At 44.1% G+C, this 20,317-nt stretch overlaps 2 protein-coding genes across 3 annotated transcripts; both read left to right on the top strand.

Annotated features, from left to right (window-relative positions):
- Positions 1-291: 291 nt before the first annotated feature.
- On the top strand, positions 292-9,715 carry LOC110510076 (palmitoyltransferase ZDHHC23). 2 transcript variants are annotated; one of them, XM_021591397.2, is made up of 6 exons: positions 292-534; positions 692-772; positions 6,942-7,090; positions 7,406-8,083; positions 8,606-8,773; positions 9,082-9,715. In XM_021591397.2, exons 3-6 carry the CDS (start codon positions 6,972-6,974, stop codon positions 9,353-9,355), a joined length of 1,239 nt encoding a protein of 412 aa, XP_021447072.1. In that variant the 5' UTR covers positions 292-534; positions 692-772; positions 6,942-6,971; the 3' UTR covers positions 9,356-9,715. The 2 variants fall into 2 exon arrangements, with proteins under 2 accessions (XP_021447072.1, XP_036824167.1); XM_036968272.1 differs by lacking the exons at positions 292-534; positions 692-772 and adding an exon at positions 944-1,457.
- A 1,043-nt stretch (positions 9,716-10,758) lies between these two features.
- LOC110510075 lies at positions 10,759-20,050 on the top strand. Its single transcript, XM_021591394.2, has 4 exons — positions 10,759-12,062; positions 18,531-18,875; positions 19,113-19,213; positions 19,429-20,050. Exons 1-4 carry the CDS (start codon positions 11,984-11,986, stop codon positions 19,654-19,656), a joined length of 753 nt encoding a protein of 250 aa, XP_021447069.2. The 5' UTR covers positions 10,759-11,983; the 3' UTR covers positions 19,657-20,050.
- The last annotated feature ends 267 nt before the right edge of the window (positions 20,051-20,317 follow it).

Genomic DNA, 20,317 nt, shown 5'->3' with positions numbered 1-20,317 from the left:
CAAAATTCAGTTATCATTTAGTTTATTTTCAGTATAACCTTACATCAGAAAGCACTGCTTTTGTATTACCCCACCTATTAACATAATGTGTTTAACTGGAGTTATACACGACCAGGGCATAGATACACTTAGAGTTGGATTCCTGCTTCCCATCACACATACACTTGACTCCTCCTGAGTCTTCTCTGTGAGGGTGGGGATGGGTTATATTGCTGGCTGGAGGAAATATGATGAGGAAGGGTGGGTCTGTCCCACGGATCTTCCCACTCTCCTCTTGCGTGACTATGTCGCCTGTCTTGTCACCCACACCAAGTCAACTCAGTGTGGATTATCAGGGCTGTTGTTGGACTTTTTAACACCTCAGTGTTATCATCAATGGAAAGGGACACCCATGACATACTGTCCATGTAGCAGCAGCACCACCAGGCTAAAGTTACCTAAAGTTTTCCAAGCCAACAATTCGGCAGCCGTAATAACAAAATGGTATCAGACTAATTGTAAAGGCTATTGAAGGGAACAACTGGCTGGAGAAAGGTGATTGACCTATAACACAGAGCAGGGTGATGGTAATATCAGGGGTGAGGTCTATGCATCTGTGCTTATTGTGGCATTTAAGACAATTTCAGTATAGTCTAATATCATGTATTTCTATAGAGATGTTGATGAATTGATAAACTATGCAATGTCTCAGGTGCAGAACATTGACTTTGCAAGGACCATCATCCTCAGCTATTCACAGCACTGAGTGGAGGTCGGATATCATGTCAGACAAGTAAGTACATTTTGTTAATGACCAACAAAGCTTTAGCCTACTGTTTACATCAGCACATTTAAAAGTATTTCATCCTCCCATGATGTATCGCAATAGACCATTTGAGCTATTTAAATTGTGTTACCCCTTCCAAAGTAGTCAGGCGTAGTGGTGACACTTTCTGTCTGAGAATACGCGGCATGCATACCACCTCCATACGCTGCCACACGGTATCGCTGCCACTGGGAAGCATGCCAATTTCAACACTGTCACCCAAACCAATCTGGCTAACTCCTCTCATCAAGTCTGCTCCTCTACAATGACCGACATGTTGCTTTCCCATGAGGAGGAATAAAACCCAATCGAGCTCTCACCGCAAAAAAAAGGCTGGATTACAGGGTATTACACTATTCAAAGTTTTTGACTGAAACGGATATCACACCTATCAAAGCTTGCCAGATACCCCGGTACCACCTGGAATTCGCGGCCACGTAAATTCGGACTGAAGTTTTTCTAGTGTAGACGTGTCAACGGACCATAGACTAAAACAGATTGAAACGGATATTTTGTTTGACGTGGAAAATCAGACATATATTTCAGGAAAAACACAAGATAAATAAAACAATTATTGATGTTCCTAAAACAAAGGGTCTTTCGCCAAGCCTTCGAGGAAAAGGTGCTTCCACCGAAGAAATCTTCAGTCCAGGTAAATGTAGGCTGTGCACTTTTTTCCTCATAGGTAAGCTAGATGCACGCAATTTTACACATAGTAGGCTACTGAAGCAGTCATAGGCGTTATGAGATGTAATTCTCTGGGAACAAGTTTAAACTGCAGAAGTGGTCAAAATATTGACTCCCTTGTTTATTGGTATGCGATATCCCATTCATTTAGAATATTTGATTGAAACATGAAACATATTTACTTAATAATTGTTTAATACAAACATTTACATTGTTTGTTCAACCTTTCCCGTTAAACTGTGACTATAGCCTACAGTTATTTCAAGTTAATTTAATAAGAAAATATTGAAATCAATATTTAGACTGCTTCTGCAGTTTTAACTTAAATTCACTCTCTATCGAAGAGCTGGGCTATATTTGAAGTAGAATGGCAGAAGACAAAGCCAACACTGGCAGTCACTCCAACAACGTACATTCTATCTCACTGTACGACTGACGTGTTTGGGGACTGGGGTTTAGTTGGCCCAGATAGGCGTTCCCTAAGGAAATCACGGCCTTGTTTCTAAAAGCGACATATTAGAGGAAAGTCATTTTATTATAAAACTTGTTCAAATCAAAAGCTATTTTAATTGATTCCATTAATTGACTCCCCATGTCACTTCATGAGGCAGATGATAGTATAGTATTCATAGTTGGTAATACTAGAAAAATGTGTGTGTGCGCGTGCACTTGCAATCGATTTGAGCGCAAGTAGTGGAGACCTTTCAGACAACTTAACCTTGATGTCTTCATTATGATGAAGAACTGTCTGTTGGGGGTCAAGACAAAGAGATTTTTAAATTATATACATTAACTAGACCATCTAAGAGAGTACTCAGAGTCCAATAATATTTTCAAGGGCTTTCTCTCCCTGCTAGTTAATTGATTGATTATTGGCACCCAGATATACCCCTCATCTGGTGCCCCAGTCAGTCCGTGAATCAGCCATGCACACCTTGATGGCCGGATTTGAGAAAGGTACTTACCGCTAGAGCAGCAAGCTAGCTTTACCGTATGCGGTTCATTCGGGAAGTATTCCGACCCCTTCACCTTTTCCACGTTTTGTTAAGTTACAGACTTATTTTTTTTAAGTATCCCTTATCAATCTACACAAAATACCCCATAATGACAAAGTGAAAACAGGTAGAGACATTTTTTTGCACATGTATTACAAATAAAAAACAGAAATACCTTATTTACATAAGTATTTGGACCCTTCGCTAGGAGACTCGAAATTGAGCTTAGGTGCATCCTGTTTCCATTGATCATCCTTGAGATGTTTCTACAACCTGATTGGAGTCCATCTGTGGTAAATTCAATCAATTGGACATGATTTGGAAAGGTACACACCTGTCTATGTAAGGTCCCACAGTTGACAGTGGATGTCAGAGCAAAAACCAAGCCATGAGGTTAATGGAATTGTCTGTAAGAGCTCAGAGACAGGATTGTGTTGAGGCACAGATCTTCGGAAGGGTACCAAAACATTTCTGCAGCATTGAAGGTCTCTAACAACACAGTGGCATCATCACTCTTAAATGGAAGAAGTTTGGAACCACCAAGACTGAGCAATCGGTGGAGAAGGTCAGTGAGGTGACCAAGAACCCGATGGTCACTCTGACAGAGCTCCAGAGTTCCTCTGTGAAAATGGGAGAACCTTCTCTGCAGCACTCCGCCAATCATGACCTCAGACTGTGGCGAAGGTTCACCTTCCAACAGGACAACGACCCTAAGCACGCAGCCATGACAATGCAGGCGTGGCTTTGGGACAAAGCTCTGAATGTCCTTGGTTGGCCCAGCCAGAGCCCGGACATTAACCCGATTGAACATCTCTCTGGAGAGACCTGAAAATAGCTGTGCAGCGACACTCCCTATCCAACCTGACAGAGGTATGGACATTTTATATTGAAGTTTTTTTATAATACATTTTCTAACATTTCTAAAAAAAAACTGTTTTTGCTTTGTCATTATGGGGCATTTTGTGTAGATTGATGAGGAGAAAAAACAATTTAATCGATTTTAGAATAAGGCTGTAACGTAACAAAATTCATGGGGTCAAGGGGTCTGAATACTTTCCGAATGCACTGTAGGAGGTGACAGTTGACTTCAGGCCTTGGCAGAGGTGATATTACCATGCAAGTTTAAGATGTTCAAATCAAATCAAAGTTTGTTTGTCACGTGCACTGAATACAACAGGTGTAGGTAGACCTTACAGTGAAATGCTTACTTACATGCTCTAACCAACAGTGCAAAAAAGGTATTAGGTGAACAATAGGTAAGTAAAATAAAACAACAGTAAAAAGACAGGCTATATAAAGTAGCGAGGCAATAAAAGTAGCGAGGCTACATACAGACACCGGTTAGTCAGGCTGATTGCGGTTGTATGTACATGTAGATATGGTTAAAGTGACTGCATATATGATGAACAGAGAGTAGCAGTAGCGTAAAAGAGGGGTTGGCGGGTGGTGTGTGTCGGGACACAATGTAGATAGCCCGGTTAGCCAATGTGCGGGAGCACTGGTTGGTCAGCCCAATTGAGGTAGTATGTACATGAATGTATAGTTAAAGTGACCATGCATATATGATAAACAGAGAGTAGCAGCAGTGTAAAAAGAGGGGTTGGGGGGGCACACAATGCAAATAGTCCGGGTAGCCATTTGTTTACGTGTTCAGGAGTCTTATGGCTTGGGGGTAAAAACTGTTGAGAGGCCTTTTTGTCCTAGACTTGGCACTCTGGTACTCTATGACTGGGGTGGCTGGGGTCTTTGACAATTTTTAGGGCCTTCCTCTGACACCGCCTGGTGTAGAGGTCCTGGATGGTAGGCAGTTTAGCCCCAGTGATGTACTGGGCCGTACACACTACCTTCTGTAGTGCCTTGCGGTCAGAGGCCGAGCAATTGCCGTACCAGGCAGTGATGCAACCAGTCAGGATGCTCTCGATGTGCAGCTGTAGAACATTTAGAGGATCTCAGGACCCATGCCAAATCTTTTTAGTTTCCTGACGGGGAGGCTTTGTCGTGCCCTCTTCACAACTGTCTTGGTGTGTTTGGACCATTCTTGTTTGTTGTTGATGTGGACACCAAGGAACTTGAGGCTCTCAACCTGCTCCACTACAGCCCCGTCGATGAGAAAGAGGGCTCGGTCCTCCTTTTCCTGTAGTCCACAATCATCTCCTTAATCTTGGTTACATTGAGGGATAGGTTGTTATTCTGGCACCACCCGGCCAGTTCTCTGACCTCCTCCCTATAGGCTGTCTGCAAACTTAATGATGGTGTTGGAGTTGTGCCCGGCCATGCAGTCGTAGGTGAACAGGGAGTACAGGAGGAGACTGAGCACGCACCCCTGGGGAGCTCCAGTGTTGAGGATCAGCATGGCAGATGTGTTGCTACCTACCCTCACCACCTGGGGGAGGCCCGTCAGGAAGTCCAAGATCCAGTTGCAGAGGGAGGTGTTTAGTCCCAGGATCCTTAGCTTAGTGATGAGCTACGAGGATACTGTGGTGTTGAACGCTGAGCTGTAGTCAATGAATAGCATTCTCACATAAGTGTTCCTTTTGTCCAGGTGGGAAAGGGCAGTGTGGAGTGCAATAGAGATTGCATCATCTGTGGATCTGTTTGGACGGTATGCAAATTAGAGTGGGTCTAGGGTTTCTGGATAATGGTGTTGTTGTGAGCCATTACCAACCTTTCAAAGCACTTCATGGCTACGGACGTGAGTGCTACAGGTCTGTAGTCATTTAGGCAGGTTGCCTTTGTGTTCTTGGGCACAGGGACTATGGTGGTCTGCTTGAAACATGTTGGTATTACAGACTCAATCAGGGACATGTTGAAAATGTCAGTGAAGACACCTGCCAGTTGGTCAGCACATGCCCGGAGCACACGCCCTGGTAATCCATCTGGCCTCGCAGCCTTGTGTATGTTGACCTGTTTAAAGGTCTTACTCACGTCGGCTACGGAGAGCGTGATCACACAGTCGTCCAGAACAGCTGATGCTCTCATGCATGCCTCAGTGTTGCTTGCTTCGAAGCGAGCATAGAAGTGATTTAGCTCATCTGGTAGGCTTGTGTCACTGGGCAGCTCACGGCTGTGCTTCCCTTTTTAGTCTGTAATAGTTTGCAAGCCCTGCCATATAAGACGAGCATCGGAGCCGGTGTAGTATGATTCAATCTTAGCCCTGTATTGACGCTTTGCCTGTTTGATGGTTCGTCGCAGGGCATAGCAGGATTTCTTGTAAGCTTCCGGGTTAGAGTCCCGCTCCTTGAAAGCGGCAGCTCTACCCTTTAGCTCAGTGCGAATGTTGCCTGTAATCCATGGCTCCTTGTTGGGGTATGTATGTACAGTCACTGTGGGGACGACGTCCTCGGTGTACTTATTGATAAAGCCAGTGACGGATGTGGTGTACTCCTCAATGTCATCGGAAGAATCCCGGAACATGTTCCAGTCTGTGATCGCAAAACAGTCCCGTAGTTTAGCATCTGCTTCATCTGACCACTTTTTATAGACCGAGTCACTGGTAACCATTACCTCAGTGGTGGAATAAGATTTCCAACACAGTCCATATTACTGAAGCACTTCACTGAATGAAGACTGAAGACTACTCTCCATATCCTTACCACACCGAAAGAACAAATAATGTATATACTGAACAAAAATATAAATGCAACATGCACCAATTTCAATGATTTTACTGAGTTACAGTTCATATAAGGAAATCAGTCAATTGAAATAAATTCAATAGACCCTAATCTATGGATTTCATATGACTGGGCATAGGCCCACCCCCTGGGGAGCCAGGCCCTGCCAATCAGAATGAGTTTTTTCCCCCACAATAGGCTTTATTACAGACAGAAATACTCATCAGTTTCATCAGCTGTTGGATGGCTGGTCTCAGACGATCCTGCAGATGATGAAGCGGGATGTGGATGGTCCCGGGCTGGTGTGGTTATACGTGGTCTGAGGTTGTGAGGCCAGTTGGACGTACTGCCAAATTCTCTAAAGTTATGTTGGAGGCAGTTTATGGTAGAGGAATTAACATTAAATTCTCTAGCAACATCTCTGGTGGACATTTCTGCAGTCAGCATGCCAATTGCACGCTCCCTCAAACCTTGAGACCTCTGTGGCATTTTGTTGTGTGACAAAACTGCACATTTTAGAGTGGCCATTTATTGTCCCCAGCACAAGGTGCAGCTGTGTAATGATCATACTATTTAATCAGGTTCTTGATATGCCACACCTGTCAGGTGAATGGATTATCTTGGGAAAGGAGAAATGTTCACTGACACGGATGTAAACACATTTGTGCACATCAATTGAGAGAAATAAGCTTTTTTGTGCATATGGAAAAATTCTGTGATATTTTTTTTCAGCTCATAAAACATGGCACAACACTTTACATGTTGTGTTTATATTTTAGTTAATTATAGTTATCATGTGGTTTGACTGTGTCTCTCTACTGTTGCTGTTCTTTTGCACAGGACCTTCAAGTGGATCTATGAACAGCCAGAATGAAATGGGAGAAGTTTAAGCCTCCAGAGCCAGATGATGCCATGTGCTGTTTTGAATGTGATTTGGACCCACATGGATGCTTCTGTGACTGTGACGACCTGGATGAAGCTTGCAGCAGGTGAGGTGGGTGGAATGGGAAGGAGGATCATGGCAAGACTCAGCAGTCCAAGTTCACGTCTTACCAGTGCTTGACTTGGACTGAAATATTTGCCAGTACTCATTTTTGGTGCTGGTACTGTTTATATTTAGGTTCATGATCTCCACAATACTTTTGAGCTAATATTCTATAAAAGGAACAGGAGCTCTTGCAGTAGAACATTTGAGGTGCCAGTATTCAGCTCCGGTGAGCTCCTACCCAAGTTAAGCACTTGGTCTAACCCCCTGTCCTCTCTGTGTTTCCTCTCTGTCGTCCCTGCCCTCTTGTATTTTCCAGGTGGCTGAAGGGTGAGCCTCAGAAACCTGACTGTGTGTTGCCTGTGTTTGGTGCAGTGATGGACCGGCTGAGGTTGAGACTGTTATCAGGGGACAGGCGGGTGGAGATCTCCATGGTCCCAGCTTTAGTGTTGCTTCCCATGCTACTGCGGCTGGCAGCCCTGCACTTCCTGCTGGGCCTGGTCATTCTAACAGCCCTGCCTGGCCTGGTGCTGTGGTACTACTACGCCACACACCGGAAGAAGGGCCGCACCCTCTTTTTCCTCAGCCTGGCGCTCTTCTCCCTAGCCTACATGTACTTCCTCTTCATCACAGAGATCCTACCTCGTGGGGACGTAACTCATCTGCAGCTGGTGACCGTGACAACGGGTGTGGTTCTTACTCTTATCTCTCTTGTGCGCACCAAGAGGGGGCCAGGCTTCGTGCAGCCTTCCCTGGCTAACATACACAGCACCAGCACCAATCATTACCAACTGCCTGACAAAGACTCGGCCTCTCAGAATGGAGTGGACCAGTCGGTGATGCCTACCCCTCCAGCCAGACCAGTGGAACAGCAGACACAGTCCCTGACAGCGAAGGGGGGCAGGTGTCCTCTGTGCAAAGTGGTGCGTCCCCCTCGGGCGGGACATTGCCGGATCTGTGGAGGCTGTGTCCAGCGCCTGGACCACCACTGTATCTGGTGAGTTTCCTTAAACACCTTTCCCTGTTGTGGAGGATCAGTAATTTAGTACACCAGGCTGACAGAAATTCCTTTCTGCAACACTCAGATAACCACAGCGTTGTCACGTCTGACTCTACTTCCCTGCTATATACACATGCAATATTTTAATCTCTCAGAATCCCCACAATTATATTCGCTCAACACTTCTCTTCAACACAAAATCATGATCTCACTAAGTGTTGTACTGTCAGGCCAAGAAGACGTCACCAAAGCAAACCAGGCTGTACAGACATGTGTAGGGCCCACAGGGGTTCACCCTTCAGCAGGGTGAGGCGACCTCAAACCAGGACAATCTGTTATCTATGGCATTTAGATAGACGCACCAACACAACCAGACACATTTAGAGCACGTAGTCACATTCTCTCACATTCATTCTAATTGTACTCTCACATGCAAACACAGCAGAAGTCGGTCATTTGAACTGAGGGTGTCTATGTGTGTCTGTGTCTCTGTTGTCTTGTGCATCACTGCTGAGGCAGGATTAACAGCTGTGTGGGCCAGGCTAATCATCGCAGCTTCCTGCTGACCCTGCTCCTCTTTCTGTTGACCTCTCTGCATGGGGTCAGTCTGGTGCTGCGCAGCGTGTGTCCCCAACAGAACCTGCTTACCGCCCTACTCTACTGCCCTGGTGTCTACAGTCAGTACAGGTACACTACGGTATTTGGTATTTGCTTAAAATATACACACATGAAAACTAATTACAAAATGGCAATTGTAAATACATAGTAATTACCTAATAATTACTTTTGGTGTATTTAGGATTCATTGAGACAAGCACCACTATATTGCCTGCTATTTGGCACCAGGTAGTTACCAAATGTTTTGAGTTATTTAAATAAGTACAAGAAGATTTACTTAAAGAATCAGGTAACTAAAACCAACTGAAATAGAACTGAAAGACAAAGCGTTATTCTGATTTCTAAGTCTAACTATGCTCATGCTGATGTTTTTCCAGCTCAGCCCTGTGCTTCACCTGTGCCTGGTACAGCAGTATTGTCACAGCAGGCCTGCTAAACCTGCTGGTGCTGCAACTTATCAATATCAGCCACAATGTGACAGAACGGGAAGCACAACTTGCACTGCGGAGGAAAAATGGCCAGAGTCGCCCGTGTGGCCTCGTTGTCGACACAGTGGTCTACTCACGTGGCTTCTGCCAGAACTGGGCTGAATTCCTGGCAATGGGAGAGCCTGTCGATAGACCATCCTCCGTCCTCACTGACTTGGTTTAGCCTTGGCTTAACACCATGCCACTGCCTAAGCAGGTCAACATTGCTGGGTTTCAACTGTGTGGCTTTAGGGACTGTGAGCTACTCTGGATCTCTAGGTATTGCAACTCAGAGGTGTTCATTTTGAATTGTTATATACCTCTACATTCCAAACACTCCAGGTAGAGAAAATAACCATGATCCTCCAAGTTGTCATGGATCTGACACTCTTAATGATACTAGTAAATATATACTGCTCAAAAAATAAAGGGAACACTAAAATAACACATCCTAGATCTGAATGAATGAAATATTCTTATTAAATACTTTTTTTCTTTACATAGTTGAATGTGCTGACAACAAAATCACACAAAAATTATCAATGGAAATCAAATTTATCAACCCATGGAGGTCTGGATTTGGAGTCACACTCAAAATTAAAGTGGAAAACCACACTACAGGCTGATCCAACTTTGATGTAATGTCCTTAAAACAAGTCAAAATTAGGCTCAGTAGTGTGTGTGGCCTCCATGTGCCTGTATGACCTCCATACAATGCCTTGGCATGCTCCTGATGAGGTGGCGGATGGTCTCCTGAGGGATCTCCTCCCAGACCTGGACTAAAGCATCCGCCAACTCCTGGACAGTCTGTGGTGCAACGTGGCGTTGGTGGATGGAGCGGGACATGATGTCACAGATGTGCTCAGTTGGATTCAGGTCTGGGGAACGGGCGGGCCAGTCCATAGCATCAATGCTTTCCTCTTGCAGGAACTGCTGACACACTCCAGCCACATGAGGTCTAGCATTGTCTTGCATTAGGAGCAACCCAGGGCCAACCGCACAAGCATATGGTCTCACAAGGGGTCTGAGGATCTCATCTCGGTACCTAATGGCAGTCAGGCTACCTCTGGCGAGCACATGGAGGGCTGTGCGGCCCCCCAAAGAAATGCCACCCCACACCATGACTGACCCACCACCAAACCGGTCATGCTGGAGGATGTTGCAGGCAGCAGCACGTTCTCCACGGCGTCTCCAGACTCTGTCACGTCTGTCACGTGCTCAGTGTGAACCTGCTTTCATCTGTGAAGAGCACAGGGCGCCAGTGGCGAATTTGCCAATCTTGGTGTTCTCTGGCAAATGCCAAACGTCCTGCACCGTGTTGGGCTGTAAAGCACAACCCCCACCTGTGGACGTCGGGCCCTCATACCACCCTCATGGAGTCTGTTTCTGACCGTTTGAGCAGACACATGCACATTTGTGGCCTGCTGGAGGTCATTTTGCAGGGCTCTGGCAGTGCTCCTCCTTGCACAAAGGCGGAGGTAGCGGTCCTGCTGCTGGGTTGTTGCCCTCCTACGGCCTCCTCCACGTCTCCTGATGTACTGGCCTGTCTCCTGGTAGCGCCTCCATGCTCTGGACACTACGCCGACAGACACAGCAAACCTTCCTGCCACAGCTCGCATTAATGTTCCATCCTGGATGAGCTGCACTACCTGAGCCACTTGTGTGGGTTGTAGACTCAAAACATCAGCCAGGAAGCATAGGAACTGAAAAGTGGTCTGTGGTACGATCTGCAGAACTACTCCTTTATTGGGGGTGTCTTGCTAATTACCTATAATTTCCACCTGTTGTCTATTTATTTGCACAACAGCATGTGAAATTTATTGTCAATCAGTGTTGCTTCCTAAGTGGACAGTTTGATTTCACAGAAGTGTGATTGACTTGGAGTTACATTGTGTTGTTTAAGTGTTCCCTTTATACACTGCTCAAAAAAATAAAGGGTTTCTCTGACTAATAGGAAACGTTTTAACGTCTTACAAATATCTGTTTGATTTTGCTGTCTCTATCTTTTCCAAAATGATGTAAAGATTGGTAACTATGGTAGACTAAATAGCAATAGATTCATAGAAAGACATGAGTTAGAGAACATGTTTAAGAAACTGTAGACTACTTATTGACAGAATGCACCTGACCATAAGATTACTTCAAAGGGAGGAAAGATGTACAAGTTCTGCCAGACATGACACATGTCTGCCAGACATGACATCCTCTCACCCACGCACACTCTTTGTAGTTGAAGTGCTATTATTGTTAAGTTTTAATGTACATTACATTACTTCAACTATCCTTTTACTTGTATAAGACTAAGACTCATCTTCCTTTGTATCTTGTTTGTTTGTCAAGCCAATAAAGCATATCTTATCTATCGGCGAAGAGTGGGAGACAATGTGTATTAGTGGGGCATAAAAAAAACAGTCGACCAGGGCTGCTGTGTTCAAAGGAAGTGGCTAGAAGCTCAGTAGGCCTCATCTGTGTCATCACGGCAACAAACCTACATAATGAGAGTCTGTGTAGAACTGTCACTAGTTCGTTAGTAAGTGTACACGGTATTTTCAATATTTTAACTGTTTAAAATCCACCTCAACTTGAATTGCAAATGTGGCTACTGTTGAAGATATGCACATGCTCTCTCTCTCTTACTCACTCGCTCACACACAAACAGACTGATACACACACACACACACTGATTGTATTTCCTGGTGTGCCTTCTGTTTCTTGTTGGACCCTTCTCACTCGCTGGCGTCTGTCATTTCCTGTCATTTCATAAAGCTCAGAGATATTCTCCATCCCCCCCAACATTGCTGTATTTCCCATCATGAGTGTCAGTACTAAAGAGTGTCTGCTTGTCCACTACTGGTCCTCAGCACCACTGGTCCTCCTGCTCCTCTGTTCTGGTAAGAGACCCACGTTCCCACTGGAGAGAGACTGTGTTGATAAATGTGTTATTAGACATTAATGTTCTGATCAGGTATAGAGTATAGGTCCTGGCAAATCTATTCTGACTGGTTCTCTCTGTGTACGAATATGCCTACATTTGAGCTAATTAGTATTGGTGATAGTTCTATAAAGAATAGAAGAGGACTTGTTGTAAATTAATCATGAATACCACGCAACTAAGACTGTGGAAGATCACAAATGATCATCAACAGGGTCACTGCATAGTACAAACATTATGTACAGCAATTAGGAACAAACTATTGTCGAACAGAGCTGAAATGATAGGACAAATTCAATACTCCACTTTAACAAAAAAATGTATAGTATTCGAGAAAGTATGCAGATCCCTTCATTTTGTTACGTTACAGCCTTATTCTAAAATGTATTCAAATGTTTATTTCCCCTCAATCTACATACAATACCCAATAATGACAAGGCAAAAACAGTTTAGAAATTTTAGAAAATGTTTTTTTTTTTAAAGGAAAAAAATATATATATATATATATATATATATATATATATATATATATATATATTTCTATAAGTATTCAGACCCTTTACTCAGTACTTTGTTGAAGCATCTTTGGCATTGATTACAGCCTCAAGTCTTCTTGGGTATGACACGACAAGCTTGGCACACCTGTATTTGGGGAGTTTCTCTGCAGATCCTCTCAAGCTCTGTCAGGTTGAATGGGGAGCGTCGCTGCACAGCTATTTTCATGTCTCTCCAGAGATGTTAGATCGTGTTCAAGTCCGGGCTCTGGCTGGGACATTCAGAGACTTCTCCCAAAGCCACTCCTGCGTTATCTTCAAATCAAATTTTATTGGTCACATACACATGTTTAGCAGATGTTATTGCGAGTGTAGCAAAATACTTGTGTTTCTTGTTCCGATTGTGCAGCAATATCTAACAATTCCACAACAAACACCTAAAACGTACAAATCTCAGTAAAGGAATGGAATAAGAATATATGAATATAAACATATGGATGAGCAATGTCAGAGCGGCATAGACTAAGTGTAACGTGCGTTGTTTGAAGGAGACCAAGACGCAGCGTAATTTGTGGTCATCATATTTATTTAAATGAGAACCAGCAACAAAATAACAAAGTGAAACCAAACGTACCGTTCCGTAGGCTACACAGAGCTGTCCAAAGAGAAGATCCCGCAACATAGGTGGGAAAAAGGCTACCTAAATATGATTCCCAATCAGAGACAATGATGGACAGCTGCCTCTGATTGGGAACCACACTTGGCCAAACACAAAGAAATACAAAACATAGAATGCCCACCCCACATCACACCCTGACCTCACCAAATAGAGAAATAAAATGTCTCTCTAAGGTCAGGGCGTGACACTAAGATGTAATAGATAGTATAGAATATAGTATTTACAGTTGAAGTCGGAAGTTTACATACACTTAGGTTGGAGTCATTAAAACTCTTTTACAACCACTCCACAAATTTCTTGTTAACAAACTATAGTTTTGGCAAGTCGGTTAGGACATCTACTTTGTGCATGACACAAGTAATTTTTCCAACAATTGTTTACAGACAGATTATTTCACTTATAATTCACTGTATCACAAATCCAGTGGGTCAGAAGTTTACATACACTAAGTTGACTGTGCCTTTAAACAGCTTGGAAAATTCCAGAAAATTATTTCATGGCTTTAGAAGGTTTTGATAGACTAATTGGCATCATTCGAGTCAATTGGAGGTGTACCCGTGAATAAATTTCAAGGCCTACCTTCAAACTAAGTGCCTCTTTGCTTGACATCATGGGAAAATGAAAAGAAATCAGCCAAGACCACAGAAAAAAAATGGTAGACCTCCACAAGTCTGGTTCATCCTTGGGATGAATTTCCAAATGCCTGAAGGTACCACATTCATCTGTACAAACAATAGTACGCAAGTATAAACACAATGGACCACGCAGCTGACATACCGCTCAGGAAGGCGACGCGCTCTGTCTCCTGAAGTACAAATCAATCCCAGAACAACAGCAAATTACCTTTTTTTTTATTTAACTAGGCAACAAATTCTTATTTTCAATGACAGCCTAGGAACAGTAGGTTAACTGCCTGTTCAGGGGCAGCTCGGGGGTTTGAGCTTACAACCTTCCGATTACTAGTCCAATGCTCTAACCACTAGGCTACCCCGCCGCCCCACCTGTGCCACCTTATACTGGAGGAAACAGGTACAAAAGTATCTATATCAACAGTAAAACGAGTCCTATATCGACATAACCTGAAAGGTCACTCAGCAAGGTAGAAGCCACTGCTCCTAAACCGCCATTAAAAAAGCCAGACTACGGTTTGCAACTGCACATGGGGACAAATATTGTACTTTTTGGAGAAATGTTCTCTGGTCTGATGAAACAAAAATAGAACTGTTTGGCCATAATGACCATTGTTATGTTTGGAGGAAAAATGGGGATGCTTGCAAGCTGAAGAACACCATCCCAACCGTGAAGCATGGGGGTGGAAGCATCATGTTGTGTGGGTGCATTGCTGCAGGGGTGACTGGTGCACTTCACAAAATAGATGGCATCCTGAGGAGGAAGATGATGTTATATGATGATATTGAATCAACATCTCAAGACTTCAGTCAGGAAGTTAAAGCTTGGTTGCAAATGGGTCTTCCAAATGGACAATGACCCCAAGCATACTTCCAAATTTGTGGCAAAATGGCTTAAGGACAACAAAGTCAAGGCATTGGAGAGGCCAACACAAAGTCCTGACCTCAATCCCATAGAACATTTGTGGGCAGAACTGAAAAAGTGTGTGTGAGCAAGGAGGCCTACAAACCTGACTCAGTTACACCAGCTCTGTCAGGAGGAATGGGCCAAAATTCACCCAACTTATTGTGGGAAGCTTGTGGAAGGCTACCCTAAACGTTTGACCCAAGTCAAACAATTTATTGGCAATGCTACCAAATACTAATTGAGTGTATGTAAACTTCTGACCCACTGGGAATGTGATGAAAGAAATAAAAGTTTAAATAAATAATTCTCTCTACTATTATTCTGACATTTCACATTCTTAAAATAAAGTGGTAATCCTAACTGACCTAAGACAGGGAATTTCTACAAGGATTAAATGTCAGGAATTGCGAAAAACTGAGTTTAAATGTATTTAGCTAAGGTGTATGTAAACCTCCGACATCAACTGTAGAAGCTGTTTTTCAGTCTCTAGGTCCCAGCTATGGTGCACCTGTACTGACCTCACCTTCTGGATGGTAGCTGGGTGAACAGGCAGCGGCTCGGTTGGTTGTTGTCCTTGATCATTTTGGCCTTCCAGTGACATTGGGTGCTGTAGGTGTCTTGGAAGGCAGGTAGTTTGCCCCCGGGGATGCGTTGTGCAGACCCACCACCCTCTGGAGAGCCCTGCGGTTGTGGATTTCCAACAGGAAAGGATTTCAGGATTTCTGACAGGATGCTCTCAATTGTGCATCTGTAAAAGTTTGTGAGTGTTTTAGGTGCCACATTTTTTCAGCTTTCTGAGGTTGAAGAGTCGCTGTTGCACTTTCTTTACCGCACTGTCTGTGTGGGTGGACCTTTTCAGTTTGTCAGTGATATGTACGAACTTAAAACTTTCCACTTTCTCCACTCTTTGCCCATCGATGTGGATATGGGGGTGCTCCCTCTGCTGTTTCCTGAAGTTCACGATCATCTCCTTTGTTTTGTTGAAGTTGAGTGGGAGGTTATTTTCCTGACACCACATTCCGAGTGCCCTCACCACCTCCCTGTAGGCTGTCTCGTTGTTGTTGGTGATTAATTAAGCCTACCAACTTGATGATTGAATTGGAGGCGTGCATGGCCACGCAGTCATGGGTGAACAGGGAGTACAGGAGGGGGCTGAGCACGCATCCTTGTGGGGCCCCAATGTTGAGTAACAGCGAAGTGGAGATGTTGTTTTCTACCTTCACCACCTGGGGGCAGCCCGTCAGGAAGATCAGAACCCAGTTGTACACGGTGGGATTGAGACCCAGGGCCTCAAGCTTAATGATGAGCTTGGAGTGTACTATGGTGTTGAATGCTGAGCTATAGTCAATGAACAGCATTCTTACATCGGTATTCCTCTTGTCCAGATGGGATAGGATAGTGTGCAGTATGATGGCGATTGCAACGTCTGTGGACCTATTGGGGCGGTAAGCAAATTGAAGCGAGTCTAGGGTGACAGGAAAGGTGGAGGTGATATGATCCTTGACTAGTCTCTCAAAGCACTTCATGATGACAGAAGTGAGTGCTACGGGGCAATAGTCATTTAGTTCAGTTACCATTCTTGGGTACAGGAACAATGGTGGCCATCTTGAAGCATGTGAGGACAGCAGACTGGGATAGGGATAGATTGAATATGTCCGTAAACACACCAGCCAGCTGGTCTGAGCATGCTCTGAGGACACGGCTTGGGATGCCATCTGGGCCGGCAGCCTTGCAAGGTTTAACACGTTTAAATGTCTTACTCACGTTGGACACGGAGAAGGAGAGCCCACAGTCCTTGGTAGCGGGCCGTGACGATGGCACTGTATTATCCTCAAAGTGGGCAAAGAAGGTGTTTAGTTTGTTTGGAAGCAAGACGTCAGTGTCCGCGACGTGGCTGGTTTTCCCTTTGTAGTCTGTGATTGTCTGTAGACCCTGCCACATACATCTCGTGTCTGAGCCGTTGAATTGCGACTCCACTTTGTCTCTATACTGACATTTTGCTTGTTTGATTGCCTTGCGGAGGGAATGACTACTCTGTTTGTATTCTGCCATATTCCCAGTAGACATGGTTAAAAACAGAGGTACGTGCTTTGAGTTTTGCGCGAATGCTGCCATTTATCCACGGTTTCTTGTTAGGATAGGTATCCGTCAATATTGTTCTCTGAGGCTACCTGGAACATATCCCAGTCCTCGTGATCAAAATGATCTTGAAACGTGGATTCCGATTGGTCAGACCAGCTTTGAATAGTCCTTAGCACGGGTACTTCCTGTTTGAGTTTCTGCCTATAGGAAGGGAGGAGCAAAATGGAGTTGTGGTCAGATTTGCCAAAATGAGGGTGGGAAGGGCCTTGTATGCATCTTGGAAGTTCTAGTATCAATGGTCCAGTGTTTTTCCAGCGCGAGTGCTACAGTCGATATGCTGATAGAATTTAGATAGCCTTTTTCTCAAATGTACTTTTTTTAAATTCCCAGCTAAAATAAATGCAGCCTCAGGATATATGGTTTCCAGTTTGCATAAAGTCCTGTGAAGTTACATGAGGGCCGTTGTGGTATCGGCTTGAGGGTGGATATACACGGCTGTGACAATAACCGAAGAGAATTCTCTTATGAGATAATACAGTTGGCATTTGATTGTGAGTAATTATAGGTCAGGTGAACAAAATGGCTTGAGTTCCTGTATGTTGTTACAATTACACCATGCATGAGTTGTTAATCATGAAACATACACCCCCACCCTTCTTCTCCCCAGAGAGATGTTTATTCCTGTCGGCACGATGCACTGAGAATCTCGGTGGCTGTACCGACTCTGACAGCATATCCCGAGAGAGACAAGTTTGTGTGAAACAGAGTATGTTACAATCCCTGATGTCTCTCTGGAGATTTCGTCAACTTTGTTATCTAGGGACTGGACATTAGTGAGTAATATACTCCGAAGCGGTGGGTGGTGTGCGCGCCTCCAAAGTATGACTAAGTTGTGTGTTTAGGGTCATTGTCGTGTTGGAAGGTGAACATTCACCCCAGTCTGAGGTCCTGAGTGCTCTGGAGCAGGTTTCCATTTAAGAAGGATGGAGGCCACTGTGTTGTAGGGGAACTTCAATGCTGCATACATTTTGCTACCCTTCCCCAGATCTGTGCCTTGACACAATTCTGTCTTGGAGCTCTACGGACAATTTATTCGACCTCGTGGCTTGGTCTTTTTTCTGACATCAAATCAAATCAAATGTATTTATATAGCCCTTCATACATCAGCTGATATCTCAAAGTGCTGTACAGAAACCCAGCCTAAAACCCCAAACAGCAAGTAATGCAGGTGTAGACATGCACTGTTAACTTATATAGAAGGTGTGTGCCTTTCCAAATCATGTCCATCAATTTAATTTACCATAGGTGGACTCCAGTCAAGTTGAAGAAACATAAACGATGATCAATGGAAACATAAAGTATCTGTTTTTATATTTAATACAATTGGGAAAAATTCTAAATACATGTTTTCACTTTGTCATTATGGGGTATTGTGTGTCGATTTAATGTTTTTTTTATTTGATCCATTTAAGAATGTAACGTAACAAAATGTGAAAAAGGGAAGGGGTCGCAATACTTTCCAAATGTACTGTATCTCTCATTTTACATAATTATAGAGAACAAAGTTAAGAAACGTGTGCCAATGTTTTCATGATGATGTAAGATCATCCCAAAATAAGACCCCCATCCCTTCCAGGTTGTTTTGCAGACAGCAGGGTGAGAACTTCTGGTAACATCACAGCAAAGATTGGTCATCCTGTGACTCTGTCCTGTGAGCCGTCTGGAGACGGGAATGTGTCCCAGGTTGAGTGGAGGATTGGAGGGTGTGATGGCCGTAGGATTCTGGTTTCGAACACAAACAACCCAGTTGTCGTGGAGCAGGACTATATCGACCGTGTCTCTGCTGTGACGATGCGTGGATTCACATTACTAGGGACACAGAGGAATGACGCTGGGCCGTACTGCTGTTCTCTCACAACCTTCCCACTTGGGTCTTTGAAATGTCACCTTTTTTTGTATCTGACTGAGGACCCACAAACAGGTACTGCCCACCTTCACCAACTCCAAACCAGGCTAACATGTACCTCACATATTTCTCTTCTACGCCAAGTTGTTCTGCCATAGAAGTACCTAGTCACCAAGATGACACCCACAACAACCATGCGCGTGCTTCCTTTCTGAACTGTCACACTAACTTATACGTCAGCTATTGTAATAATCTGAACAAGGATGTAGAAAAGATAAGAAATGTCTAACTAGTTCCCTCCTGTTTTGTCAGCCTTCAGTGAATCTCCTCACATAATAATTGTGTCCATTGCGAGTGGGATTCTGGGAATGCTGGTGCTGGGAGGGACCATAACAGCACTGTTGCTCTGTCAGGTGAGACTCACACATCTACCCATAACACCTCTCTGACTTCATAGTTATTTCAATGGTTCTGAGAGAGGGCTAGAGATGAAATTCTCTCATGCCCTTAGGTGGCTATAATCGGAACTGCAGTGTAGCTTGGTGGCTGCGATTGATACATGTTGTGACGTCAAGCTGCTATATAACCCCGTTTTCAAGTGTTTAACGGAACGTTCCCATATTCACAGAGGTGTAGAAGACCCGTGCAGGACCCTGTTCATGTGGCAGTTCATCCAGGGGGGCTTCCACAAAAACCCCCCTCCATCCTCCAGAAAAGCCAGGCCCATGCTCCCCCACCACAGAGGAGTAACAGTGAGGAGGAGGAGGAGAACGGGGAAATGGATTACTTGAACGTTACAGTGCTTCACCTCCCCAGAATTCCACCTACTGCCTCCTCTGCCTTGAGGAAGAGCTAGAGAATACTGCACTCTCATACAAACAGAATAAAATACAAACAAAGACATGTATTCATAAAGACACAATATAATGTATACACACACTCACTGACACAAAAGCAGTTACATTCACACACATTACCTATATTTGGTTTGGGACCATTTCCAGTTTAGCATCTCCCCTACTCTGAAGTAAAGATTTAACGTTGGATTTGATCATTGTAAAAGCCATTGTAAAAGTCTTATTGTGCTGGCTCTGCATCCTAAATATCTTGTGTTTTGTAATAAAAAGGAATTCAATATCTCTCAAATGCACAGAATGGCCCTGCAGCATGATTTTAACAGTCACACTACACCATTAGAAAAAAATTGTTCTTTGGCTGTCAATCAATCAATCAAATGTACTTATAAAGCCCTTCTTACATCAGTTGTTGTCACAAAGTGCTGTACAGAAACCCAGTCTAAAACACGAAACAGCAAGCAATGCAGGTGTAGAAGCTTGGTGGCTCGGAAAAACTCCCTAGAAAGGCCAGAACCTAGGAAGAAACCTAGAGAGGAACCAGGCTATGAGGGGTGGCCAGTCCTCTTCTGGCTGTACCAGGTGGAGATTATAACAGAGCATGACCAAGATGTTCAAATGTGCATAGATGACCAGCAGGGTCAAATAATAGTCACAGTGGTT

This window comes from Oncorhynchus mykiss, chromosome Y (assembly GCF_013265735.2).
Source record: "Oncorhynchus mykiss isolate Arlee chromosome Y, USDA_OmykA_1.1, whole genome shotgun sequence".
NCBI lineage: Eukaryota > Metazoa > Chordata > Actinopteri > Salmoniformes > Salmonidae > Oncorhynchus > Oncorhynchus mykiss.
The sequence above is the reverse complement of the archived record's forward strand: the minus strand, read 5'-3'. Positions and strand labels throughout refer to the sequence as shown.